The 27,626-nt window shown below is 44.7% G+C and overlaps 1 protein-coding gene across 1 annotated transcript; it reads right to left on the bottom strand.

Annotated features, from left to right (window-relative positions):
• Nucleotides 1–19,712: 19,712 nt before the first annotated feature.
• ZNF706 (zinc finger protein 706) lies at nt 19,713–26,855 on the bottom strand. The gene is made up of 4 exons (XM_068183784.1): nt 26,694–26,855; nt 23,636–23,772; nt 22,332–22,439; nt 19,713–21,719 (listed from the first exon to the last, which is right to left on the bottom strand). The coding sequence occupies exons 2-3, from the start codon at nt 23,768–23,770 to the stop codon at nt 22,344–22,346; spliced, it is 231 nt and encodes a 76-aa protein (XP_068039885.1). The 5' UTR covers nt 23,771–23,772; nt 26,694–26,855; the 3' UTR covers nt 19,713–21,719; nt 22,332–22,343.
• Nucleotides 26,856–27,626: the final 771 nt, after the last annotated feature.

The following is a 27,626-nucleotide window of genomic DNA, read 5'->3' as shown; positions in this document are numbered from 1 at the left end:
CTTTGCCTCTCTAGATATCTTGTTCATTTTCATCTGTTTTCTTTTGCTTTATGTGTTCTCTTGTTGGTTGGGTCAATTACAGGCCAAGAAGTGGTATGGCACTTTTATCATGCCCATGTCAGCAACTGGGACCTTCCTGGTAGCATGGAACACTGTGTTTATCTGAGGAAGGGGTAGGAATTCAACCATTCCAGCTCTTTCTGTCCTTTGAAAGTCCTATGTTTGCTGTCCCTTTTTAGAGCCTGGAGCAGTTCTTTGTTGGTGCAGTTCCTCTGCTTCTCAGCTCACTCTGTTTTGAAGCTAGATGGTTTCAAGAATTATAGCTGGAAAGCATTGGAACAGGCAGGCATACTTTGCTTCTCTTCACAATTACATTGCTTGCACACTTAGAATGATTTAGTTCATTTAGTATTTTAAATTCCATACAATTTTAGGAGCACAGGGGGATACATTAGTCTGAATTATTTCCTGCCAAACAATCCTGCCATGAAGACTGCCAAGGCTGCTCGAAGTGTGCCGGGGGCAGAAAGCTCGCTCCACACAGCTCCAGGATCCACATCTTCAGCCCTGGAGGAGTTTCTATGGAGACATTTGCAGTAAACAAATATATGGCTTCCCCAGCGTGTGCAGGCACTGCAGCCCCAGCCCTGCAAGCTCTTGGGCTGTATTTGGTAGGGGCTAATACATACAAACCCCACCCAGCCTGTGCCCCCTGCCAGCCCATGGCCCTGCTGCCAGCAGTGCTGTCTTTTCACCTTGGAAGATGGCAGACAGTAGCAATAATTCCCAGTATTTTAGCCAGGGGATGAATTTTGAGGGGTCCCAGCATGGTATCATGCTCTCCTGGCAGAGCAAACAAAACTCCCATTAAATGTTTGTGTACATATAGCCAGGGAGAGCCACAAAATCCTAAGCAAAAGCAGAGCAGTGCTTTTGTGGTGGAAAGCAGTGCTTCACAGGGTGTCTCCAGGCCCTGTACCCTGCTCCTGCATCTCCCCATGCTGCAGTGCCCATGGCTGGAGACCTGCACTCCACTTGACAGTGCTGAGCATCCCTGAGCTCCAATCCCCAAGTTTGTGGGGAATTAAAGCCCCTCCTGTGAATCTTTGAACCAGTTTTTCCCTGAGATGGCTGAGCAAACCAGAACAAGAGGAGATGATGCTCAGTTACCTTCTGCTGGGTTTATAGTAATTTTTCTACTCCCAGCAGAGTTTTCCTGGTTTATTCAAGATGGGCAGTTTATGTATGAGTAAAATGTCGGTGAATTTTTCTCACAGAGGTAGATATGAGAGCTCGAGTACCCCAGCCAAACATTGCTTGTGTAATAACCAGAAACTGTGCTATAGCTTCATTATTTTTCCTGTTAAGGCTTCTCTTGCTGCTCCAGCTCTGCTCTACATCCCCTCTCAGACTGCAGCAATGCATCATGCTGGGCTGCTCAAAGGCTGCTGCTTCTCTGGGAAGTACTGTGTGTCACCCAAGTCTAAAGCTGAGTCTGGAATATATAAAATTTGCTAAACATTTTGCCATTATTAGGCTAAAGAGTAAATGCAGCCACCAGTAACTTTGATCCCAGAAGACCAGCACAAAACAAAACAGGGATTCACCAGCTGAGTGCACATCCTTATTTTTATCGTGGCATCCAACAGAGCAATTGCTAATGGACCTGAACAAAATTTGACCCATATGGATTTCCAGATTCTGAGCTGAGCTGGCTTAGGTGCTGGCTGCACTCTCCAGCAGTACCACACCCTTGAATCTCAATGTGAAACAGAGCTAGAAGAGGCCCTTAAAATATTGGTAACACCTAACTATTGGAGACAGGGAAGTCAGCTCGAGTCAGCTGAGTCTCTGGCTTTGTTTCAGCCTGGGCTTGTGCTTTATGGAGGAACAAGGGAACAGGCAGGTGGCCATGGGGTGCTGGAGGTGTCTCAGGAACAGCAGACATGCCCCATGCTGTACAGAGCAGAGCCTGCTTTGCCAGCAGCACTGTTCCTGGTAATGGCTGGTGCAGCTCAGCCTGCCCGGGGGTGGGGGACCCTCGGTGCTGCCTCCCCACTGGCACTCACACAGAGGGGCTGCACAGAACAGAGGCCACATCACACTGAAACCCCCTTATTCTTGCTCAGCTCTAAGAAAAGGTTATTTGAGCACTTGATGGAAACACCACGTGCCCCAGAACCAGGGTGATATCATGGTTTTAGACACCCAGCCCTGCCTATCCCTACCTGAGACCCAAGACTTGCCCTCTCTGGTACCCAGTGGGATTGTCAGCCAGGCCATGGCCCTTTAGGGTCCCTCATGTTTTGGGATTGCAGCAGGGCTATGGCTTGATATCTCAAGCCATATGACCCTCAACCCCTCTCACCTACCCAGTACCTATGGGTGATAGGTGAGTGGTCCCCACATGTTCTCCCCAGCCCAGGCAGAGGCTGCTGCTGCTGCCGGTGAGTGCCCCACTTTCAGCCAAAGGAGTTAATGAGGGTGCCCTGCTCCTGCTTGCTTTTCTAGTTCCCCTCCTTTGAGAGTTAATACATATCTTGCTCTATTTTTTGCACAATAACAACAGCGCGGCTCAGGGGAAATTTGCACAAAGTAAAAAAAAAAAAAAAAAAGACTATGTCAGCCAACTGTGGCTTGTTTTTTTCACCTGAAAATGGCTGGAAATTAGAGGAGTGCTGGGACAAGTGCCTCCTGGGTGTGCCCTGCTCCTGTCAGCACATGGGCTCTGCTGCAGGCAGCTCCCACGCCCAGCTGGCGTAACCCCGAGTGACCAACCTCACCTTCTTACGTAAAGGCACTTACTGAATACAGGTTATAAAACTCAGCTTATTGGTTTCCAAGAGACACAGCTGTCCCAGCACCATAGCCTGCTTATCCCTCAGCTGTCTTGTGGGGAGAAGCATCTTCTGATCAGAGATGTTGCCATGGCCAGCAAGGGGGATGGTGACACCTGACAGGTAAGCCAGTCTGGAGGAGTCCCTGTTTCCTAGCCTTGTGCTTTGCTGGCAGAGATATTCCAGGGTGCTGTTTGCAAGAGATCATGGCAACAGCCTAAACCAAGTTACGTCTGCTCTCATGGGATCACTTCATAACCCCTTGGTTTCTTTAAACTAATGACTGCTATGAGAACTCAATGGCAAAACAAATTTGTACAGGCCTTGATATTGCTGAACCCTGGCTATGCTATACAAACAGTTCAGTGAGTGAGGTTAGGAAGAACTGCTACTGTAGACCAAGGCTAGATATACAGGCCTTCTTAAACCAGAGACCTCTGGCAACATGAAAATAATCTTGTCAAAATAATATGTATTAGATATGGTAAGTAAAGAGATGGTAGGTAAAAGAGACAGGAGAGTGCAGGGAGGTATTTGCTCTGCAGAAATACAGTGACTGAGGAGAGACCCTTTGATAAACCACGTGAGTCAGAACAGTGAGCATCTCTGCAGCACTTAGGGTGGGAGCTCAGCTCCAGCAAACGTGCGTTATTTGGGTTCTGCTGTTGTTATCAGCTTGGCAGCCTTCAGAAGTGATGCCCGAGCTGTCAAACATGGTGCAGAAGTATTTTCAGCTTCTCTGAGGGCAGGATGCAAAGAGAAGAGAGCTGCCTTACTGGAGCTTGCTGCTGGTCACTGCCCGGAGCAAAGCCGGGCTCATGCTCCCTCTCCACAGCGATCCGGGGGCTTTGGGGCTGGGGCCACTGTGCTCTGAGCTGGCTGAGGGAATGGCTGGACCACAGCCCATTGCCTCGCTGCAGAGGTGAGAGATGCCCTGCCTCTGGCTCAGCACCTGCTTACGCAGCAGCCGCTGCCCTCCTCGCCTGCTAATCAGAGCCTGTGACTGCCACGAGCCGATGCTGCCCTTTTGCCCGAAGCTGCAGTTCCTTCTCCAGGTTAAGGCACTGTGTGCTAAACTGCTGCTGCCCCACTTTCCCCAGGAACATGTTTACCAAGGAAAGATATACTGCACATTCCTCTGAGCTTGGCTTTGTGCTCCAGAAGGCCAGCAACAGACCCAAGACCATCCTTAGGAGCTGCCGGCAGGATGGGACCTCCTGCCAGCGCCTCCTGGCCCCATTAAGCCAGAGGGGCCGTTCTCTGAGAAACGGGTCATGCAGGAGGATGAGCCCAGCCACGGGCAGAGCCCCAGACTGAAGATGAGACAATTACAGGAGGGACTGACAAATGGAATCCACAGAAAACAGAGCTGGCAGTGTCTTGGAATACCTTACTGCTTATCAGGCTGCTTGCTGCAAGGCAGGATTGACGCTGGCTGTGTCATTTTTGACCAATCTAGCCAAAATGGGTGTTTCTTGGGTTTTTCTGTAGCTATTTATACAGTACTATCTATTACTTGTTGCTCTGCCAGTATCACACCAGGTTCACCATGACCCAGGAAGGTGAATTTCAGTGGATTTTTGTTCTTTCTGCGTGAAGCATCTGTGGTGAGGTTTCTTCATCAGGGCAGGAAGACTGGCATCTTGGGATCCTGACCTGAAGCTCCAGCAGAAGCGCTCCACAAGCTCCAGAGCATGCCACCATGTGAAGGCTCTCCAGTGAAGGCAAAGGATAAAGGGATACTTTCAACCTCCTCTGATTCACTGCCCTGAGTCTGAAATAGGTGTGTAGCTTAAGCCCTATTTGCAGCATCTGGTCCATGTCCATGATGCAAACTATAGCATTCAGCAGAGCTTTTGCCATAAAACAGGAATGTTTCAATAACCTAATTTGATGCTGATACCCTGAACCCTCACTGCCTTCCATCACACCACACAGTGCCCTAGCTCCATGCAAATATCAGGAATACTGTGGGATGCCAGCCAGAATGTTGCATGTTCTTCAGAGATGCTGGCATGTGCCACGGGTGCTGGTTCACAGAGCTGTGTTGTTGTGCAGCCCATGTTGGGGCCATCTGAAATGAGCTCTGAGGCAAAATGAGGGTGTGAAATGAGGAGAGGGCAGGAGGGGAAGTCCTGCCTTACTGCAGACTCTAGTTGGCAGCACACTGGCTGGGTGGTTGGTTTGCCCTGTGGATTTGGCTCTGTGCTTTAGCTATGTAGGTGAGGTGTTTCATGGTTTTCAGAAAGAAGGAGGGATTTGGGCATGCCATAATTAAGGAAATTTCCTGGGCACCTGAGGCACTGAGGGAAAGGAAAAAAGGTAGTATAGTACTGGAGAGGTCTGGGGCAGCTTGGAAAGGATCCCTGGTCCAGGAGCTGTGCGAGGAAAAGCGGAGAGAAAGAAAAGCAGAAAAGCTTGAGCAGGTTATGGGCATAAAGACAAGTTTTCTCAAGGAAGTGGGGCCATGAGGGTCCCAGCAGACGAATGAGCTGGGAAGAAGGAAGGATGAGAAAAGAATGCCAATACACCAGCAAGAGCAGTGCCCTGACCACATTATGGCAACATTCAGGGAACTTGGGCAAATCTTAAAGTTGTAATGTTCAAGAAAGAATCTCTCTATATATTTAGCTTTGATTAGCAGTAAAGAGCACAAAGGTCTTGCATCACCCTGACAATTAATTTTCTGAGAATCCAATACATCCAGCATTCCTAAAATCTAACATTAAATGAGGAACAAACTAACTCAGCTGAGCCAGCTCGTGAATCAGCCACGAGCACAGCATCCCTCTGCTCCCCTTCACTGTGCGCAGAGCACAGCCTCGACCCCTTCTAAGGCAGCTCCCACAGGAGATCTCAGGTAGATGGGAGCAGTGCAGCCCACAGGAGCCCTTGGAGAGTGTTGCCTCCCCTGCGCCTTTGGCTGGTAAAAGAGCAGAGTTATAATGTAAGGGGTGTCAAGCCAAAATTTTTGGACTGTTACTATCTCCCAGAGAATGCCAAAACTCTCCTTTGGTTGTCCAGATGGTCTATTCATCTCTCCTGCCCAGCCCTGAGTACCCAATGAGAGGAGCATGTCCTTCTTAGTCTGGAGGCATCCACCAGCTCCAGGTTCAAGCTCTCTTAAATGCATGAGCAGTGGTTGATAGTGTCACAGGATACCTGATTTCAGAGCTGTGCGTGGCCAGGCTGTGCTGGCCGTGGCTCACCCCAAAAGCACCGTGTTACACAGGCCAGACGTTGTTTACAGCCCCTGGGATGGTCAGTCAGATTTACAGCTCTGTCCCTTGGGCTCAGAAAACCTGGCAGCACCCATCTAGATCCTGAAGTGTAGAAGCAGGCACCAGCCCTCAGTCCCACCATTAGCATTTTGGCATTGGTTTGCCAGTGACCTGGACACAAGCTCACTTCTTTGCTGCCTCTAACTCCTCTGTCAGACAGAGCACCTTAACTTCACTAGGCCAAGGCACTGGGGATGCTACATGGATCTTATGAACCAACTCATAACCTCAGATATCCAAATAAAACCTAAAGTTTCATTTTCAAGCATCTGACAACTCTCTAGGAGCCTCTTGTTTGATTTTTCAAATGCTCCGGCAGTTTGTCACACCTTATGGCCAAGTCTGCTTTTTCTGCCTTGGAGTGAAATGCAAGGATCTCATAACAAACTAACATCAGCCCTTTGCTGGGAAAAAAACAGCTCCTGTTTTTACACACAGCTCCTGAGGATCAACTGCTAGTGGTCAGCTACCTAAAGGCCTGCTGGAGAAGAAATTGGTGATCTGCTGGTCGTGCCCTTTCTGATTTTTGTATAGTAACATGGGTACTACCAAATGGGGTTTTAAGCTCAGGAACTTCCCTGGGCATAAATCTAGCTTAGGTACCATCCATCACACCTAAGCTGGCAGGAGCTTTGCTGCTGAGCCAGGGACCAGGGCAGGGATGAGCACCAGCATCTGTGGAGGGATTGTGTCTTCCCCTGTTGATGGACCAACAACTGAGGGTGTCCTGGGGAAAACAAAGGAAAGCAGTAAATCAAATTTGAATGATTGTCAACCCCTGATGGTTTCATCACTTCAAATTTACATCAGGTTCTAATGAAGCAGTGATGAAAGAATGGGGTTGCCTCTCTCCTTGAGCTAGATAACATGTGTCCTTGTGGGGGGACTGCATCTCCTTTTGCCATGGGACCACAGGGAGTGTGCCTGGCCCTGCATTGCAGCGACGGATGCCTGCGGGGCTGCCGTTAGAGACAGTATCACAGTAACTGGTTTCCAGAGACTGAATTTAGGTTTGTGTAGGTGGTATTTCCCAGCTGTGGGTGTCTGGTGTTGCTACCTTCCCACAGGGTTTCATATGTGGAATTAACCCCTCCACCACCATACAATGAATTCAGCAAGCCCTCCAGTGCTGGTCAGGGCCACTGCACATAGCACCCAATCCATGGTCCTGGCACCCGGCTCTGCCATGGGCACCCAGTTTCACTAGAGCTTGCTCACAGCAGAGGACTCCTGGGCTTCATGTTGTGCTTGGGAGGGGACATCCCCAGAGCGTGCCAAACCTGCTCCCAGCTCAGGAACACTCCACTTCCTTCAGCTCCCCACTCATGTCAGTCTCTAGTCATTCCACCTGTACCCATTTCCTTGCTCTTCTCTAGGTCAATCACCCCCTATCCTCACCTCCTGTCCCAGTTTTTGCTGCTGGTTTGTCCACTCTCTGCTTTCTTTGCCATTTCCCATCTCCTGCCAGCCAGCCTCAGGCTCCCCAAACCTCAGGGCTGCATGGCCTGACACCATTTCACACATCCAGCAACAGGCAGCTCTGGCCTGAGGATGGCCTGAGCATGCTTTGGTCATCAGTGGCTGTTTGTGCCACCTGCCCTGGGTTTCAGCCTGCCACTGGACTGCAGAGCTGCAATATCCCCTGCTTCTGCTCAACAAGAGCTTGGCTGGCTTTGGAGAAGCTTCAGCCAGACAGCTGATTTTAAAAAGTCTTAAAAAAAAACTTTAGCAAGAAAAATACTTCTTAAAAATTACCTGTATTTTAAAAATAAAGTGTTCCTGCTTATCCATAAAACCCAGGAGCTTGGGGCATGCTCTAAAACTATTTAGACTTCAGGAGCAGGACTGTTCTCATGCACATTGACTTTCTAGAATTCAAGTCTCTTCTAAACTAGTTGTCAAAATCCATACAGGAGTGAAATCCTTTGAGAAGACATCTTCCCCCATCCTGAGCCCTACCTTGGGTATGAAGCTGTACCTTTCAGGGATGTGTCTTCTCCCATTGACCAAAGGAAGATCTCAATCCAAGCACTTTGCTTTTCAGCCACTGAAAGGGAAAGCTTTCAAATGGTAGGTTGGAAACTAGTGCACATGATTATTGCACATTTTTTTGTTTCCTAGAAGTTTTTATGTGTTAAAGAATTTATGATGTTACATATTCATGCCTAACCAGCAGGGCTATTATTTTTCACAACCCTCACAGTGCCCACCTCACTCCAAGGACATCCCATGTCATGTGGGGCAGTCAATATCCCTGTCTTGAACACTTGCTGTCCTTCCTCGTGCTCTTGGGTCTCAACACCAGGCTTGCCTGGCTGTGGATACCCCAATCTATCCACAAGGCTCAACAGCTGCAGACATTCCCATGAACTGGCCTTGGGCACGTGTCCCAGCAATGACCACGTGTGGTGGCAAGCTGGCAAAGAAATGCAGCTGCACAGGGGTCTGCTGCTCTGCTGAAGGGCTGTCCAGGTGCAAGGTCATCATCCTGCCTTTGGGTGGTGAAGCATCCAAACATACTTCTTTCAGTATGTTTTTTTTTGTAATAATTGTATCTCAGTAGAAATTACATGCTCAAAACTAAGGAAATGGCAAGGTACTTACCCTGATTAGCAGGTTTTCATTGGTTACTAAGTCTTAATTTTATGATTGGAAATGAAAAGCTGACTCACTCTCCCTGGCTACCTTCAGCACTGATGCAGGAGTTTTCTGGCTTTGCTCTGGAGGCATGAAAAATATCAGGTACAATATGAATACAAAAATCATCCAGAGAAACAGCCCAGTAACAAATAGGGAAGCTTTGCTTTGGCAAAAGCTAGACAAGAACATTATGAAATAATTCAAACTATAACAATCACTTTTGAATGTCTGGAAAGATGGTAGAAGTGCAGTGTTATTACACTGTGCAAAATTTGAGGTAATTTGTTCCTGGAATTTGCTTTGTTTCTTATAGTATTAATGTCTGTCTAGAATTCCTCTTGAAAACAAGCAAGCAAACAAACAAACAAACAAAAAACCACCAACCTGCAAACAAAGGTAATCAGTAAATCCAACTTAAAATAACATTAAACCCACTGAGATGGATGAAGCCAGGAAGGCTGGCTCTGGCTGCTGGTGGGCAGCAGGAGCCCTGTGCCACCAACTGGAGCACCTACCCAGTGCATCCTGCCCTCCCTGCAGCCACAAGGTTAGGGGCTGCTCGTGTAGGATTGCAGCTCTTGTCTCCTTTTCCAAGCAGCTGAATTAAAAGGAGGACAGCAATGCCCTTCTGACCAGGACAAGGCTAGGTGAGAAAAGGAGGCTCTGGATGTCCAGCACGAACTACCCCAGGCGTGTAGGCGGCAGCTTCACAGGGTGCAGTGTGGGGACACGGAGCACACAGCCCCTGGTGACTCACAGGCCAGCAGATATTGGCTGTACACGGGCGTGCTGCTCGCAGCTAAGAGGAGTAGATTTTGCAGATCACGATTACTTCTCCCAGGCATGTGAGTGCTGGATGGAACAATTACAGCTGTGGACAGTTTTATCCCCTTTGCCAAGAGCAGAAAATGGAAGTGCTGCAGAAGAGACAGTATTATATCCCCAATCTCTTTATTTAATAGTGGAACCAAATGTACTTTTATTCCTGTGCAGTTTGCAGCAACAAACTGAGGCTTTCTTCCTCTTACCCCAGGGTGCTTTCATTTGTTCTGCCAGCCCATTCCCTGTCAGTGAAAGGATATACATTATTAATGTATGGACTAAATGCTGTTCTCACTCATCCCTTTGCTCTCAAAAGCAGCACTTACATGGAGAGGACAAGCAGGATTTGGCCCCAAGATTTTAATCATCTCACTCCAATGAATTGGTTTAACACAGACTTAAATGGAAATATTTATGTTCTGATTTTTTTTAGTGTTTTAATCACTGAAGGGGTTATTGTTTGGCTAATTTAAATCACCATGGAAGGGAATACCCTGCTTGAAGAATTACTCCTGCAGATCTGTCTGAAATGGCAAGAGTTTAAGACTGAAAATATAGCTTAATAAATTGTGATTATAAACAGCTGTTTTTTTTTTTTTTTTTAAGGGAAAATGTATGTGCAGGAAGAGATGGCACTACAAAGGCAATTACAAATCTTGAGCTAATCTTACAGCTGAAGTTGAATCAGCATCCAAAGCATGTTTTTGTCAATTGATAGGCCCATATCAAGACATACATTAATTATATTTATGCAGAACCACAAGTCAAGTTCAGCAAATCCAGCACCTGGCTGCTTGTACCCAGAAAGTAATGATGCTTTGGAAAATACAGGATACAGCAGAACACACATGCAAACTGTACTCTGGATAACAGTTAGAGAGGACTAAGGCATATTAATGATCCTGAGAGGATGCTAAAGGGAAAAGTAATGGCTGCAAAACAAAGACCAACTCTTGCCTCAATGTCCAAAATGTAAGCGCTGGACTCAGCAAGTCCTGATCCTAAGATTTTTTCAGCACTTGAGCTGCTTAGGTGGGATCCCTCCCATGGATTTTATACTGCCCACTCTCACTTGTGCACTGTGCTGTGCTGAAGAGAAGGGCAGGTGGGCTGGGGATTCATTTCCTCTCACACAAAGCAGGTGCCAGACAGAAGGACACTGAATGAAACATAAACGAGATGATGAAGCGCAGAAAGAGGAAGAAGTAAGCAGGTTGGGCAGGAGATGCTGGAAATTCAGCAAAGCCCATCTGCAAGGTGTTGTCAGTTCAGAGTTCACTGAGGTAAAACCAGAGTGGTAAGCCTTGACCTGGGAACTAATTACATTAAATACATAGTGTGAAACACACCCAAGATTTTTAAGGAGCTGTCTGGTTACTCACTTCAAAACAAGGGCTGCTTAGGTTTGAAGTGGTTTTAAATGTAGGGAGTGCAGGGTCTGGGCTGCTCCCAAACCCTCCTCTCTGGGTTAACTCTTTACCAGCTGCATATGGCAGTAAAAAACCTACCTGTTGACTGCTATACTGACAATTGCACAGCAAGCAGTGAACAGAGGGCATTGTGTGGGGGTGGCTGTGGATATGCATCCCTGCTCTCTGCCCCATTTGGTCCCAAGTCTTGCCCTTGTGTCTCTGACTTGCCAATTCTCTTGTCACTAAATAAGGTCACATGTGTGATGAAGGGCTGAAAAGGAGAGGGCAGCATGGCAGAGGGAAATGTGGTCTTAAAAAAAAATAGATGAATTTGAATGCTACGGGCCAAGGCAGTAAATCAGAATTAAAAAATATATAGTCTGGAAAGCAAAGACCTTGTGGTGTAAACAACTCAGTGAAGACTGAGCAAGGGAGCCCCTCTGCTGCTCACAAACAGTGAGGAACACCGAGAGAAGGAGAAAGAGTTGTTTCAGCATCTATCACCTGCAATAACTTCTGCACCTCTTCTGTAGGGGAAAGACTTGTCAATGTGACCTGAGAAACAGGATGGTGTGGCTGTGACCACCATGCATTTGGGAAGTCTGGCCATGGAGCTGGAGACAACTGTGGTGGGTGCTATTTGAAACCCCACTGATGGATGCTGCAAAGACAGCTGGGAAGTGCTGGGAAATAGGAGAGAGATGGGGAGGATAACAGGACAGCCTGACAGCTGCTACCAGCTTCTGGGATGCCTCCTGGCAAAGCAGGGTTTTGAAGGAAGGAAGTGAGGTTGAGAGTGAGGAGTGGAGAATACAGGAAACAACAGGTGAGGACAATGATCTTTTGGGCAGCTCTTTGCAGTGACACTCTCCAAGAGTGTGGAAATGAGCAGGGCCAGGCAGCGTATGAGAAGGCTGATGTTAGAGGGAGGGGTGCTGCACAGAGTACCTGTCAAGGACCTGGAAAAAAGCATTGACTAAGGAAGGCAGAAGAACTGGCAAGATGTCTGATACAGAGGGATCTAGATGGAGACCCAAACCAAACCAAGGGCTCATGGACAATCCAAAGTGACACGATAGTTGTAGCAATGCAAAAAAGATTAAGGGGTAGAAGCACTGTGGGCAAGAGGTTAAGAGTTTTCTTTCAGGGGTATACAGTTACAGCTTTTGGTTAGACATTCATTTAGAAATGTCAGAGAGAGTGGGTGTGATTCATTCCACAGTAAAGACTGAGGAGTTGTTGGGAGTATAAATGGTAGCTCACTCATGATTTTGGAGAGGAAAGACTTAATACAGCTCTTCTAGAAAGCTGTCTGGAAATGGGGATAAAGAAAAGACTGCTGGAAGAATGCAGAAAGTAGAAAATGGCAGTGGTCGGAAGAAAAAAAAGGTTTATAAATAATGTTGGTTTTGATAGGTCTTAATAAATTAAAAGGACCATTTCTACACAGTATGATTCCACAGATTAGGATCCACCTTTTAAAACAGGTGGTATTTACTACAGCTTAAGAAAAACAAGAGATGCCTTCCTCAAAAAATAAGCAATGTGTCCGGCACTCTGAAGTCTTTAACTAAGAAAATGACCCAAGGGTAGCCACTGGGATTATTTGTTTAATGTCTCTGCATATCAATTTGCCTGAAGAGTGGCTTGAGACAAACAGGTCTCAATAAGAATTTTGATTTTAAGTTAAATTCTGCACCATCTGTTTCATTATAATCTGCTTCCATTCAGTCTCCAAGGGGGCAGTAACAGCTTTACTTGTTTTAAGAAACTGGACAACTAACCTTCAGGAGGAATAACATTTCAACACTTTCTCTCATAATCAGTTTTAGCAACAATGGCAATAACCTCTTAGTAGAGCTTACATCTGTCCGAGAGCCAGGACCTCTTGCAAAGAAAACTCTGGATAGCAGCACTTTTTGGCTGTCAAGTTCATAGGTGACAATACTGGTTTTTTGGTGGAATTTTCAAATGTTCCCATTTTTCTGTTCTAGCCTTCTCTTGAATAGGGACTGCTTTCATTGGGGCTTCTTGTTCATTTTCTCCCACAGAGCTTCCTGGAAATGGAAGGACTTCTGTTCTCTCCCTGCCAGCTCTACAGCATGTCATCTGTGGGAGTCAAAATCTGGTCAAAAGCAGCTCATAAACTTCACTGCTGACAATAAAGTCAGCATCAGTTTTGTTAAAGTACCATGCAGTTTTTCTCTTCCTGAAACACCAATTATATATAAGCCTATTCAATTGTACTTGAAGAGATGAATATTTGGGTAAGGATGAGTGCAGCACAAGGAGGTCTGGTATAGACATACCCACAACACTGAGGGATGGAGGAGAAAAAATCCCCAAACACTCAAGCACTTAGCACACTCATTACCACATTAGTTGGAAGAATGGTGTGTCAGTACTTGCAAAATATCTGTCATGGGTGCCATATAAAGCACATTTTCATCAAGACCTTGTTAGTTTATTGCCTTTAAATGGACCCTAACCATCATTAGCAATCCATCAATCCTGAGCCAGCCTCAAGTGCTCAAAAGCAAACCTTTCATGTAAGCAAATGCAGAGTGAACTTTCTTACAGTCTAATTGGGATCCTGCCACTGCCTCTCCTCCTTTCCTCATGCAGGGCAGCTGTGAAGGAAAGGTGTTTGTCTTTGCTGAGCTCCTCCAGAAATGCGGACTTCCTGCTGCTTCCTGGCTCCCAAACACAAGCTTCCGCATACAGGCACTTCAGTTTGCCAGACTCTTCCATGGGCTGACTGTTCACTTGCCTGAACTTGGGAAAGGGATTCCATACCAGATGCTTCAGTGTGAATTCACCTTCCCGACTAAAAAAATGCAAGCACCAAAGAAAATTTGTTTTGTAGTTTGGGCATTTCTCAAGTGTTTCTCTATGTCCAGCCCTGCAGGAGGTTATTTTGCAGCCCTAATCCCCCACCATCCCTCATAATGACAGAAAGCCCTTCCTCTACCCAGTCATTTTCACAAATAGAACAACAGAATTGCCTTTAAGATACCTCCCTTTCTACAAATCTGGCTGTCAAGGGTTTTAACAGCAAGGGCCTAGGGCCAGACATGACCAATTACACTGCTTGTGTGGCTCCATGAACCTCATGTCCAGACGGTGGCAGGTCGGGAGTGCAGTCGCAGCAAGCACCTCTGTAGATACCAGATTTCTTCTGTCCCTTTGTAGGGAGTGAAAGGTGAAGTCTGGCCACCAATGACTAAAAATAGCACAGTCAAAGCAGTATTAGCACGGGACAATTTTACTATTATATTACTGTGCTCCTACTCATTCACTCACCACAAGTGGGGAAACACAGAGAGCACAACACAGAGAGCTGGGTGCTGAAAAAATGGCTAGAGTCACAGAGCAAGCAAGAGAGGTAAATCATTTCAGAAGTGTCCAAGAGAGTGGTATCCAAATCTCTGTCCATAGGGCACTAACCTCTCTGAGGTCCACAGAGTCATATTGCCCACACAGCTTCTAATCAAAAGGTTTATGATTATCATAAGAAGAAGAGAAATTTTGAGGACTGACGGTGACTATAGTCCAAAAACATCTTTTGACTTTATCAATTAGAATTTGTAGTCTGTCTTGGTACAGCACTGTATATGTTTTCTAGACTGACTACTGCATCTTCCAGCCACACATAAACTGTCTTCTGATATACAGACATCAGTTACACTGATTTTAGTAACGTGACATAGATTTTACAAAGGTGTTCAAGCTAGCAGCTTTCTGCACATGCAAGTATTTATAACATGACAAAATTAAGTTCCTACTGACTTCAATGATGTAGAATTTAATTATTGTTTGAGAAAAATACAAGAAGGCTTTGTCCATTTAGAAGTCAGCCCAGAAGCTGAGAAGTTGTCCTCCTTCGCTATTGGTGGTTATGCTGCAAACAGCGTCACATTCTTTCAGCTGCTAACAGCCCTTGTTTTCAGATGCACAACAGCAAATTCTTTGAATGATTTACTGCAGCAGCAAAAAGCAACTGTTTACTATTTCTTAACCTTACTTAACATGATCTTCAATAAACACTATTTCTTAGACCTCAGTAAGAATATTCTCTTCTAGCACTGACCTGATAAGAACTAACAGCAGCCAATGCCCCTTAGAAAATCTCTTAGGGTTAAGCAATTTTTAAGTCATAACAAATCTAAATTTACTTTCTAAATGCAGCAAGACAAAACCAGTCAGAAATAAAAATTCTTTTTCCCTCAGTTTGTGTGGAAAGAAAAAGGAGCTTGATTGACATCCTGATTAGTTCCCTTACTGCATAAAGCCCATAGTGATATAAAATCTGAGTTGTGTCTCCAACAACAGAAAACACAACTGCATTAAGCCTTACTGTAATAAAGGTGAGTAATGACCATAAGAATAATTCTGAATACCATGAAGACACAATCAAACACTTAAGACTTTTTGTGGGTTTTTTTTTAAGAAGACATCATTCTTTTATTATTCCTCTGGTTGGAAATACTTACTTTTCCCTCTTCAAAGGATCCACAAATGTTCACAGGAAATAAAGAAATAAAGCAAACATTTTATAGAAAAATATGCAGTGATTATCAACAGCTAAAGAAAATGTGTACCAAAAGAAAGTAAAAACTATCCCTAGGTAATGGCCACTGAAATTTGAAGGCATATCAGGAATAAGAAATTAAGAATTCAGGCCTATCCTGACGGTCTACAAGTATGCTGGACAATTAACATGGGTCTGTTGTCCAGGCATACTTTAATTTTGCAAAGCACTGAAAAAGACACAGAGGCAGCTTGAGTATTACTGTTCTGTGGGTAAACTAAGGATAAAGCATCAGCTATGACGTGCTCTTGTGAGGGGTTGGATTACATTGGCATCCATATGGAAAAGATAGGCAGCAATGATTAAAGGATAGGGACAGTCTTGAAAACCAGAGGAAGAAATGGCCAGAATGATGTCTGATGAAAAGTCACTCAGGCATTTAGCTTATTTAGTGCTCTGCAGTTTTATATCCAATGTTAACTACCACTGCACATTCAGATTTATCAGACCAGCCTGGTCCTTCTCATTGCTAGCTTGTAGGTAAGTAAATACTCAGCAGAACTCAAACTTTAATGAGAACGCTCTTGCATGTTTGGGGCCTTGAATGCATCAGTATGGACTATATAAAACTTCTGACAGCTCAACAGTGGGCAAACCATGCAAAAAAAAAAAATATTGCAAAGAATTCACCACAGTGGTTGCAAATATAACAGTGTGGATCCTGAGAGAAAGACAAAAGACTGGGTTTTTGAAGACTCAAAAGTCAACACAGTAACACCTTCATTAGTAGAGTTCAAAAACACAGCTGAGGTTCTAAAAGGCAGATACAAAGACTACAGATATCTAAGGAAAGATCAAGTATAGGTCCATTACCTGATGAAGAAGGAAAGAAAATGAAAGATAAAATTTACAAATAAGTCATCAACAGCATTTTTGACTTCACTCAAAAGTTAACAAACTCAAGAAGTTGAAAGAGTAAGCTAAAGTAGTCAGAGGATTTTGATGAAATTCGAGTTGGCAACAGCTAATAACTCTCATCCTAGGATGCACCAGCGATCAGCCATATCACTAGGGACCATGAGTGCTGCTCTCTGAGAACTCACAGAGCACAGGAAAGAGCCCAAGAGAGTAGTGGGACAAGCACGAGGAATTTAAAAATAAAGGGACTCTTATCAGTCATCCTAAACCTGGGAAAGGGCTAGGATAATTTTTTATAGAATTCCCATTGTAAACGCATATGAAGAAGTAACCAAGCAATGGCCAGACAATATGGATTTTTCAGGAACAAACTATGCCACACCTCACTACCTTTCATTTCTTTGTGAAAACTGGCTTGGTGGCCACAGGCACACAAGAACCAAATCTCCCTGTTGTTGTAAATGCCTTTGACACTGTCAGTCTGCAAAGTCCTCACAGGAATGGGGCTCCAATCCATACTGACCACAGAGAGAATCACAGCAGTACAAAGTGCTCTCAAGAAGCAAGTACCAAAGGCTTACTGGAGTCTAACAGGATACTCAAGTGAGGTCCTGCAAGGCTTTGCCTGCAATGTATCCCATCAGTGTGTTCATGAACAATACAGACTGAAGAGTAAAAGAGGACACCTGCAATATATCCTCCATGATACCACTTGGATGAAATGTAAACACTTTGGTCTGAGATCCCTGAGAGGCAGGTATGTGGACACTAAATAGAGGTACAAAGTGGAAATTATTAATGGTACCAAAATTAATCTGTGATGCTGTTGCAGAAAGCCTAATATAATCCCAGTGTATGCAAGTGCCAGACCTTAGTTGTTCCAGCTACTCTGCACTAGCCTCAGCCAGCACTTTGGGTCATATCATGGACCATATGATTCAAGAGCACAAACTGTAGAGGATCCAGAGCACCAACAATTGCCAGGCTTAGAAAATATGACCTATGAAGAGTGATTCAATTAACTGGGTTTACTCTGAAGACTAGGAGAACACAGTAGCAATGTTCAAATAAAGGCACTATTCATCACATCTATTGCCAATAGGAACAGTAAGCAATTGACTTAACTGGCAGGGATAAACTCTTGCTGTGATAACTGTCCACTTCAGCAGTGGTTACAGCAGTGATACATGCTGCTTACAAGGTCTGGGATCGTGGGATCCCTTTCACTGGAAGCTTTCGAGTTAGAGGAACACTTGGCAGTTTGTCTGGGCAGATTTTATTCAATCTCAGAGTAGGGAGATGGACTAGATGTATTCCTGAGATTTCCCTTAATCTGTCATGCTCTGAAAGAGCTCCAGCTTTCAGTTACGCTTTGCACACTGATTGTCACAGCTACAAAGAAGGAACACAAAAATGCGTGTGTCATGCCATCAAAGTGCTGCATGGACCTTGGCTTTATATATTTAATGGACAGTATTTCTCAGAGGAAAGCTGTGCCATATTTCCTCAAAAAGCTGAGACACAGCTTGAACAGTTAGATAACTATGTTGGGACAACTATAGATTCCTCCTTTCCTAGGAACCCCAGCGTGAAACTCTACATAAGAGAATTATAAAACATACATACAACCTAATCTACTTTTCTTTGAAAGCTCCCAAGATAACTCCCTCAGTGAGCCTGCCTCTGTTGTGCCTTATCTATACAAAACCTATAACACAATAGACAATGTATTAAAAGATTTCAAAATAATTTTTAAAACGTACATAAAAATTACAGACAGCACTTGACACCCTCCCACTGTCTGGACTAGACCAAAATCATTGATGATGCTACAGATTATGTAGGATTGGGAGCTGAATTCAAAGTCCACTCCAAAACCTATAAGGCTCAAAACAGGCAAATCAAAGGCTCCCAAATTACACACAGCAGAAGGTGGCTGGGTAGACAGAAACACAAACTGACCTTTACTTTGCTTGTGGCTCCTATAGGACTAATCAAATTTACTTGTCAGACCATGGAAGATCACACTTCTGGTAAAGCCCACTAATTCCCAACTTGTTTCTGTGAAAATGGGAAAGCCTACCAGTACCTGATGATAACAGACATTCCACCTATTAGTTCTTATCAAGATGGGAAAATAAATCAGTATAGTTTACAGAAATGCCACAAATTCCTTCATTGCTATGTGGTTTGCAAACAGCCTGTGGTCATTAGCTTTACTTACTTGAGCAGAAGTGTTTTCAGCAAAAAACCAAAGGGGATGGTGTCCAGGGATGTATCAAGAGCACTGCATAAACTGCTTCCCTAAGGCTACACAGCAACTGTCTTCAACTTCTCTCTTGGATTTTTCACGCAGCTTTTTGACAGTAAGAAACTAGAAGCCCTGAGATAGGTAAAGCAAAGGCACAGAAATAAGCCTGAGTAACAAAACTGCAAAACTGTTCTCGATTACTCAGTAGTCTCCATGATGATGGCCTCATCATAACCATACCTGCTAACTTTTTACACTCTAAGGTGAGACTTTTTTAGAATATTTTAAGCCTCATTTAAAATGCAATTTCAGATGCTGCTTAAAGAGATTCCTAGAAGATGAAGGCTCCTGAAAATCCAAAACCCCTCTTAAAGTTGCTCCACAAGTATCCATGACAGCTGATGTCCATACTGACAGAGTAAGAGCCCTTCACCTGTATGCTGACCCTGCACAGAAATTAATCTTTCTCAAGGGAATACAGGAAATGTTCCATGTTTATTTTTCTTTCTTGCATAGTTTGACAGTTTAAAATTACATGGCCATCCACAGCCATGAAATTTATTTTCTAGGTGCAGCAAAAGCAGGCAGGAAATATGACATTTTATCTTTTTTATTTTTAATTCTCTTTAATCAGACACATTACAATGCACAACTGTGTCTTTAGCCAGGTACTAGGGTGTGCTGTCTTTCAGATCAGGAAGAGATGGAGAAATAGTCCTTCCTCTGATCTTTTAGGTACAATGAGTATTGCAGGTATTCTGACTGAGGGCTATTGTCACATTTAGTACAGCCTTTATAACAATTCAGTCACAGCTTTCATTTACTTCTATAATTAAGATGACTGTTGTTGTAGCTGGGGATCTTACTGAACTGAGGATCATCCTTGCTTTCCAACATGTAAACCCCATCATTTCAGAAGGTATTTTCAACTTGAGCATCATAAGAGTTTTGAATCTAACTGAAGGTAACCGTCCCACTAATGATGCAGCTTTCCAGCTCTTCAATGCTCATTAACAGAGATTCTTTATGAAACAAGTCTTTTATTTAATGCTACACAATCTGAATTGAAGGAATAGAACATTTACTTCACCTCAGGCCCAAGCTTTAGGGATGCATCCCCAAACATTTTCCAGAGTAAAACCAGATTATCAAATACCAATCAGTGCAAGAAACATCTCTTCTATTTCTACTCAGCGTATTTTTAGACAAACTACAGCATTAGAACATTGAAGTACCTCTCCCCCACACAGCATATAGGTTGAAAGCAGATTTCTTGCCTTGTGGAGCCAGTTTGTCAGGATGTATGTATTGATAACATTAAAGAAAAATAAATGAATTGTTACATTCTGATGTCAGGTGTACAAGTGCAGTAGTGGATTACGCTGAGGAGAATAACATTATCTATAAAAGTTAAGTGGTATACAGGTTATCCCAGAGTGACTATAATACAGAGAAACTTTATGTCAAAGTAAGTATTTACAGAGATACTGTCACAGCAAAGAGGACAGGAAGCTAGTCTCACAGAAGTAGTTCAATAAAGAGCAAATGAGTGGACAAAGACAAAGGTTTTGACTTTATATAATAAAATACCAAGTGCATTCTTTCAAGTGAATGAGTCTTTGAGGCTATGGTCCTAGATTTTAGGAAGCCATTTGAAGGTCAGATGTATAGTCCTGCTGCATAGCAAGGGTTACTTGGACTGCCGGAATTTTTACATCTATTGTAAACTCTGCACATCACAGCAATTTTAGTACTGCTTCTAACTGCAGGGTCAAAACTAAAGCTCTTAAGCCCCCTCCAAAATGCCTAAGATGGGATTTTGTATAGTAGACCTTCCAGCACAATGCAGATGTTTCTCCACTACTTTTGTGCTGTACATCTGGGATTAGAACACAGCCCAGAACACTTTAGGGGTAATTATGTTTATCTGCTCAAATGGTCTTGGCCAGAGTTATTATCCAGCTTTTTCTTGTCATTGCAACTTTAATCACATCCAATTTCTTTAAGTAGCCATATTATTTTAGTTACTTTGGCTCTTTTCCAACGGGCTTATTTTAAGCTGGTTGTGAAGGAAGGTTATTAATAGCTGGCTATTTTACGTATTCCTTCAAGAGAGAAATAACCAGACACATGTGAGGGGGAATATGTGTGGTTGACTGCTCAAAATAGCATTAAAAATATTTTCAAATCCAGTTTTCAACTAAGAGCAGAGTTGCTTTAACCTAGTATTTGGCAAGCATTTTTCAAGCCAGCATTTCAATCTCGCCACCTCTCAAGCTTCCTCAGCCATCTACCTAAATAGAAAGGTTAAAAAGCATAACCAGAGCTCCTCCAGTGCATGACTTCAAGGAACATGATCCTTCACAATAAAGGAATCCCATTTGAAATGGCTTGCAGTACTTAAGACTCCAGTACATAGGACAAAAATGTAGAAGGAAGTCTCATGATTCTCATGCAGCTGCTCAGGGGTGTGCTGCACCTTGAGCCATCAGCTTGGCCACTAGTCGCTGGGCTCAAGCAGGCAGCACACTGGACAGTAAATCTGAACAGCTTCCCTCTCCACTTTAAGATTAATTTACTGTAATGTACATTACTTGCAGTGGAATGATACTGCTCATTTTTTGCAGGATGGGGAAAATTCCACTTTTGTATTTTTTATTATTTTATAAGGCAGATAATGCAGAAAGGTGAAACAGAATTTCTACAAGGAGTTAATCTGTGATATTGTAAAATCAAAGTACTACTTTATTAAGTGAGTTATTTTACACAATATGAACATCAATATAATTACAATTGTAAAAAATTTTTTATAACAAGTATGGACTGATTTTTTAGGATTTCCAAATAGGGCACAACTGTACATTTACACAGAATTGTCTTTGCATGAAGCCCAAGAGGGAACAGCATAAAAATATGAATGTTTCTGTAGCCCCTTCATTTTTGCTGATCAACAGTTTTAGAAAAGCAGCTGCAGGTTTGTTATGTAAGGTCTGACAGTAGAAGAGTCAATAGGTGTCATGACTTCACCTATAAAAAACAAGAACAACTCGGTTAAGCTGAACCATTACACAATGCTGCTTACCTCTGATGAACGAAATACCATACTACTGCTTTTCACTTTATTTCAGCCTTTTATTATAACCACTTTCAGTTACAGTCTAACAACTGCCTACTGGGAAATCTCTTCTACAGTCAACACAGAAATTCAGATTTTTCTGCATTCACTTGCATAGCTTCAGGAACAAAAAGGCTCAATTGTTGGAAATACACTAAATGACTGTTTACATTACATGTTTTATAGTAACAGACAGATTGTACTTATGTATTTTGTTCAAAGCAGAACTAACATTTCAAAGCAAGAACTAAATAATGAAGTATTCCTACAACACTAAGAATGACCATTTAAAATAACATTAATCCCTTTTAAAATAACCTCTGGGCACAGTGAAATGCCACAGCCATTTCACCCATGTAAGAACTAGCTCGCTTCTTTCTTCTATTTTAACAGTTCAGGGGTGTAACTATAACCTACAGTAGTTTTCATATTATAAGAACTGAAGCAAGTTTTAAGTCAGAGTTGTTGGTGGTAAAAAAAAAAAAACCTTTCTCAGACAATCAATTAAAAATTAAGGTAATGACCTGTAGACAACTTTATGCCTGAACATCAGCCAATTCTGGAGGAAGTGGAGTCTTAGGATGCTTGCTCTCAAAGTGCTGTTTGAAGGTCTTGGGATCCGGCATTTGAGTCTGATTAAAGAGAGACATTAAACTTTATGCACAGTACAAGAGTTAAATAATACTACAAAACCTAATCCCTGCTATATTTTATTTTCTTTCCCCAGAAGCCAACTACCTCCTTGATGACACTGTTATAGTGACAGAAGCACCACTAATTTAGCTGCAGGGTAAGACGAGTATTTAACTGCCTATTTTCAGAGGTGCTTTTAAGCACTACTATCACACTTGCTTTGGCATGGTCATGAATGGTGTTATTCTGGCTAGGTATCTTCCTGCACATCTTACACTTCACAGGCTGGTTTGGCAGAAAACCTACCTCCTTCACCATTTTCTTTTTCAACACCTTAAAGACAAACATTTATCCTTTACAGACTCCAATCTTTATGAAAGCTATTTCTTTAGTTTACCAATAGGCCAAGAAGTTACATGGCATGAACCGAGTCTCTACTTGGCACAAGCTATCTCAGACCTTTGCTACGACACAGTTGCAGGCATCAGCTCCCCAAAGTGATTGATATTACAGCCTGATTTCACAACAAGAGGAGCTGCTTACAAGTACTTAAGTAAGCAACTCTCAATATGGAATCTTATTTAAGACATTTGAAGTGGCAGATCTATTCTGAGACTGACTATTGAAGTGAAAATGGCACGTTCATCCTTCAGCTCCAGAAGAAGCATTTAGGAAAACCAGCCAGAAGGAAAAGGACAATCCGATTTGTACTCGAATTTCTTTTTTCTTGTCAAGTAAATTGTTCTAGCACAAGTTACTTTGTATCAAGCTTCAATTAAAGCTTTTGGCACCACCGCTTCTCCTTTCTACAGCAACATCCATAACCACTGATTCCAAGACAGGCCAACTCCATCACAAAGAAAATATGTTTCCATCTAGAGACTAAACAAGAATTGACTGCAGGCATTTTACATGTTCTATCTCATACTAAGAGCACATGCAGACCACTGTAATACAAAAGGCAAAATAACTACCCAAACCAGACCTGAACACGACCCCTCCGATTTTCTATCTCAATTACCAGTACGGCTGAGTAATCTCTAAGTCACACAACAGATGCACACTCTTCTTATAGCAACAAGCTAGACAACCACTTAAGTATTTTAATTTCCACTATAAATCTTCTGAAAATCCTGTTCTAGGCAGGAAGACAGACCTTTCCCTACAAGACTACTTTGACTTCAGTTCCTCTTACCCTACAGACAGTGCAGGTATATATCAAGGCAGCCTTGGCTGCAGCCTTCTGATCATGTCCTTGTTTCTTTTTTTGCTCAGCTTGCTTTTTGGCATTTTTCTGCTGCGACTGAATCTTCTGCTGTCCACGAGCCATATCTACAAACAAAAAGAAGACATTTAGTCTACAAAGATGAGAAACTACTGCTGCTATCTGACTGAGCAGCTGTAACTATGAGCACAATGCAGTCATATGCTCTTTCCACAAGGCCTACAACTCCCATAACTCAAACACAACAGACATCTGTTCGAACTCTTTGCTATGTAAAGCCTCTGGGTTCAGTATCATTCTTAAAATAAACACCAGAATTATTAGGCCATTCTAAGGTGTCTTCCTCTACTAAGATTCAAGCTGTACTTTTGAAAAGTGTTTTCAATAGTCAGAATAATGAAAAGTTTCCTTTACAGTTAATAGAAACTTATTCTCTTTTTCAAAATATACTGAAAAATTCAGGGGTTTTGTTGTTTGTGTGTTTTTTTTAATTAAAGATTAAGACTCAACCTTTACCTCTGGAACTTGAAACAAGTTTCAAGAAAGGCAAATCAAAGTATTATCCAAGATATATTACTGTCTTCTATTTTAGGTGCTTGTGAGCTGCTTTGAGGTTGGGAACTCCAAGAACATTAGGTCACTCCTCTTTACTGAAGGTGATTTTTACAGGTGGCTATTGTATTTTTATTTTCAGCCTCATTTATGTGCATACGATTTCTTGAAAAAAAAGACTGCCCCCATCAGAAGCCATTATGTGTATCCTGTGTATCTAACACAGGAGCACAAAGGAAGTAAATGCTATTGACATATATGCCATTACAAGGTCCACCAGAAGACAAAATGAGACAAAGGCGTCACAATTTGGGGAGCATCAAGACATCACATTTCACAGTGGTGCATTCCACCTGCACACAGCCCACCAGGACACCCAATTCAGTCTTTACTCCAGTCACAGAGCACACACCAGTCAGGATTTGGACACACCAACAGAACAGGATTCAGCATGTGGTTATATAACCCAGCAGCCCAATTTCTGCTATTGTGTCTCTCCCAGCCTTCATGGCCCACGCACGGTTCAGTTGTACAGCTCTCTCAGAAGCACAACACTGCCCAAGCACAGGACAGCTCGCCAAGTCCATTGTTCTCAGGACAACTAGTAAAGTCTGGTGTTCCCAGGAGGGCAGCTGCTTGGCCACTGCCCCTCTGGGTAACCTGGGCACTTGCCCCAGGTTTGGTACTTGTGGGACAGGCACACTGCATGGCTACACCATGCCCCTCACACAATCCCTCCCATCAGGACAGGTGGCTTCCCAACGGGGGAGAAAAGCCTATCCAAACAGTGACCAACCTGTAGTAAATATGTATGAAAAGCCCTTAAAAACCACTATGAAAATTAAGTCTCTATGAAACATCAACAACATGTGACAATTCGCTGGTATTGTGGGAATTTTTGGACATGTGCCTAACATGTGAGCAAAACAATGGCCCTAAGACCCAGAACAGCTCTTGTGGATTGAGAGACACCTCTGAGGCCACAGCCCAGGTCTTTCACGGCATGAAACACCACCATGCAACCCTCTGCAGAAGTATTAGACTAGGTCTTCAGGGTTCCCTCCTCTTCCCCCACCAGTTTCTCTAAAAGAGAATTCAGAAGTCCATACAACTAATAACATTGAACACAAGTTCCATTAACAAGAAGATAGAAATACATGTGGCATCCAACAGTTGCCATAAGATACAACACTCAATGTCAGTAAGATTAAAAGTGCCAGTTTATGTTTCACTGGATGCTACAACTACTCCAGAACACCCCAGCCAGGACCTCATGCTGTTTATATACAGCACGGCTGAATCAGAACACGGGATTCCCACTTGAAATTAAAAAAATATATATACATATAAATATATTGCCAATAGCTTTGCATACACAAGAAGGAACAGTAGGTTTTATTTCACTTCTATTTAATCAGCATTACAGCAATCGTCAAATGGTTCCTGACAGAAAATACTCAGATGTAACAAAAAAGAATTCTTTTCACAAAGTGTCTGCGTATTACTTTGTATTTTAGTGCCTTGATAAGTACTACATTACAACAGCCAACCACACTGAGCTTTTATGTACTTAGCAACTGCTGGTTTTAGTTAAGTCACAGACAAGAAAACAGGACCACACAATGTCTGGGACCAAAAATCCAAGAGTTTAAATACCACAAGTTACATTAATACAGCTGAAACAGAAAATTAAGGTTTAGACTACTATTATTCTAAGAAAGTAACAAAAAAAAAATCCCAAAGCTCGTTTAAAAGAACGATGAGTTCATCTACAAAGCCAAATCACGAATTTCAATTGCACAACGTAGGTAAGTGTTGTTTTGCCTATCAGGCACACCCTCACAGAGTCCAGCAGACCAGCCCGCTGTCTCCAAATAAAGAACGCGCGAGCACGTAGGAAACAGAACACACGGAAAAAATCTGCTGCCAAATCGTAACAGGATTTTTTGCTGCCAAACCATAACAGCAGCAGCAGCAGCAGCACGGGCAGTGTCGGGAAGCAAGGCTGAAACCCGCAGCACAGCCATACCTCACACGGGGTCATTTCCTCGTAAGTAACCAGAATCCGAGCGGAGTTTCAAGCCCTAAAACTGGACACCGACAGCTGCTTCCGCTGTCACTTCCAGAGGCACACAGCAGCTCGAGGCACCGCGGCCTCCCCGGCCAGGAGCGAGGGGCTCGGGCGGCCGTTCCGCAAGGGCCGCCCCGGCCCGGGCCCGGCCCGCGGAGCGCAGGGACCGGGGGCAGCCGCGGCCCACAAGCGGGCCCGGCGGGGCAGGGGCGACCGCAGCCCCACCACGTGCCCCGCGGGAGGGAAGGGACCAGGGAAAGACAGACGGACGGAGGCCGCAGCCGGGGAGCGGCGGCCCGCGAGCGGAGCGCGCCCCGCTGCCGGGCCGGGCCGCCCCCCTTCCCCCGGGTCAGGACTGCTCCCCTTCCCCCAGCCCCTCGGCTCCGCTTCCCCGGCGCTGCTCACCCGTGCGGGATCCGGGCTGGGCGGCCCTGCCGAGCGCTGTGGAGGCTCCGCGCGGCCCCGCCGCCGCCGCTCGGGAGGAGAACGAGGAGGAGGAGGAGGAGGAGAAGGAGGAGGGCCCGGGACCGGCAGTGCGCGCGCGCCGGACCCGCCCCCGCGCCCGCGCGCCCCGGGCGGTGCCGGCCAATGGCGGCGCGCGGCCGTTACATAACGCGGCCGGCGCAGCGGGACCCGCCGGCTGCGGAGCCGGGAGGTGGCGGCGCTTACGGGGCCACGGGTTCGCGTCCCGGCGGCGGAGGAGGACCCTGCGGGGTTCCACCGCGAACAGCCGGACTGGGTGGCTGAGGCTGCCAAGCCCGGCTTCGGGACCCTCGGGACCTCCCCTGCGCTGCTGCGGGCAGGGGCGCGCCGGAGTCCCGCGCTGGGCGGGGTCCGGTCCTGGGGCGCACCGGGATCAGCCGGGACAGGCGGGCTTGCCCCGCCCCGTTCCCGGGAGCGCGGCGCCGCCGGAGCCGCCGCTGGCGGTGCCGCAGCGCCCGCCGGATGCGGCAGCGCTGCCCTCGGGCCGTCGCCGCTTCCCGGCGGGCCCGCTCCCAGCCACATTCCTGTGTGCTTAGCGTACGGGCGCGGCCCAAAAATAGCGCTGCTCCCGCTCCGCGGGATCCCGATAAATGGCTCCGGGAGGCTCTCGGGAAGGCGCTGGGCAGGACGGGGTTCTGTTCTGGCTGCAGTTCACACAGAAGGCCCGTGTGTAGGCTTCAAGGGTTAAGTAAAGTAGGGGGAAACAGCCTGCGATGAGAAGAATTTTATTCAAGTTTAAAGTGCAGTAGATCTGGTTTGGACACGTTTTGCAAGGATCGTAGAGGAAGTTTACAGGCTGTATCCACTGCACATGTGATTTGAAAGTTACCGACTTGCATCAATACAGATGTAGGC

Source organism: Anomalospiza imberbis, chromosome 1, assembly GCF_031753505.1.
Source record: "Anomalospiza imberbis isolate Cuckoo-Finch-1a 21T00152 chromosome 1, ASM3175350v1, whole genome shotgun sequence".
NCBI lineage: Eukaryota > Metazoa > Chordata > Aves > Passeriformes > Viduidae > Anomalospiza > Anomalospiza imberbis.
The sequence above is the reverse complement of the archived record's forward strand: the minus strand, read 5'-3'. Positions and strand labels throughout refer to the sequence as shown.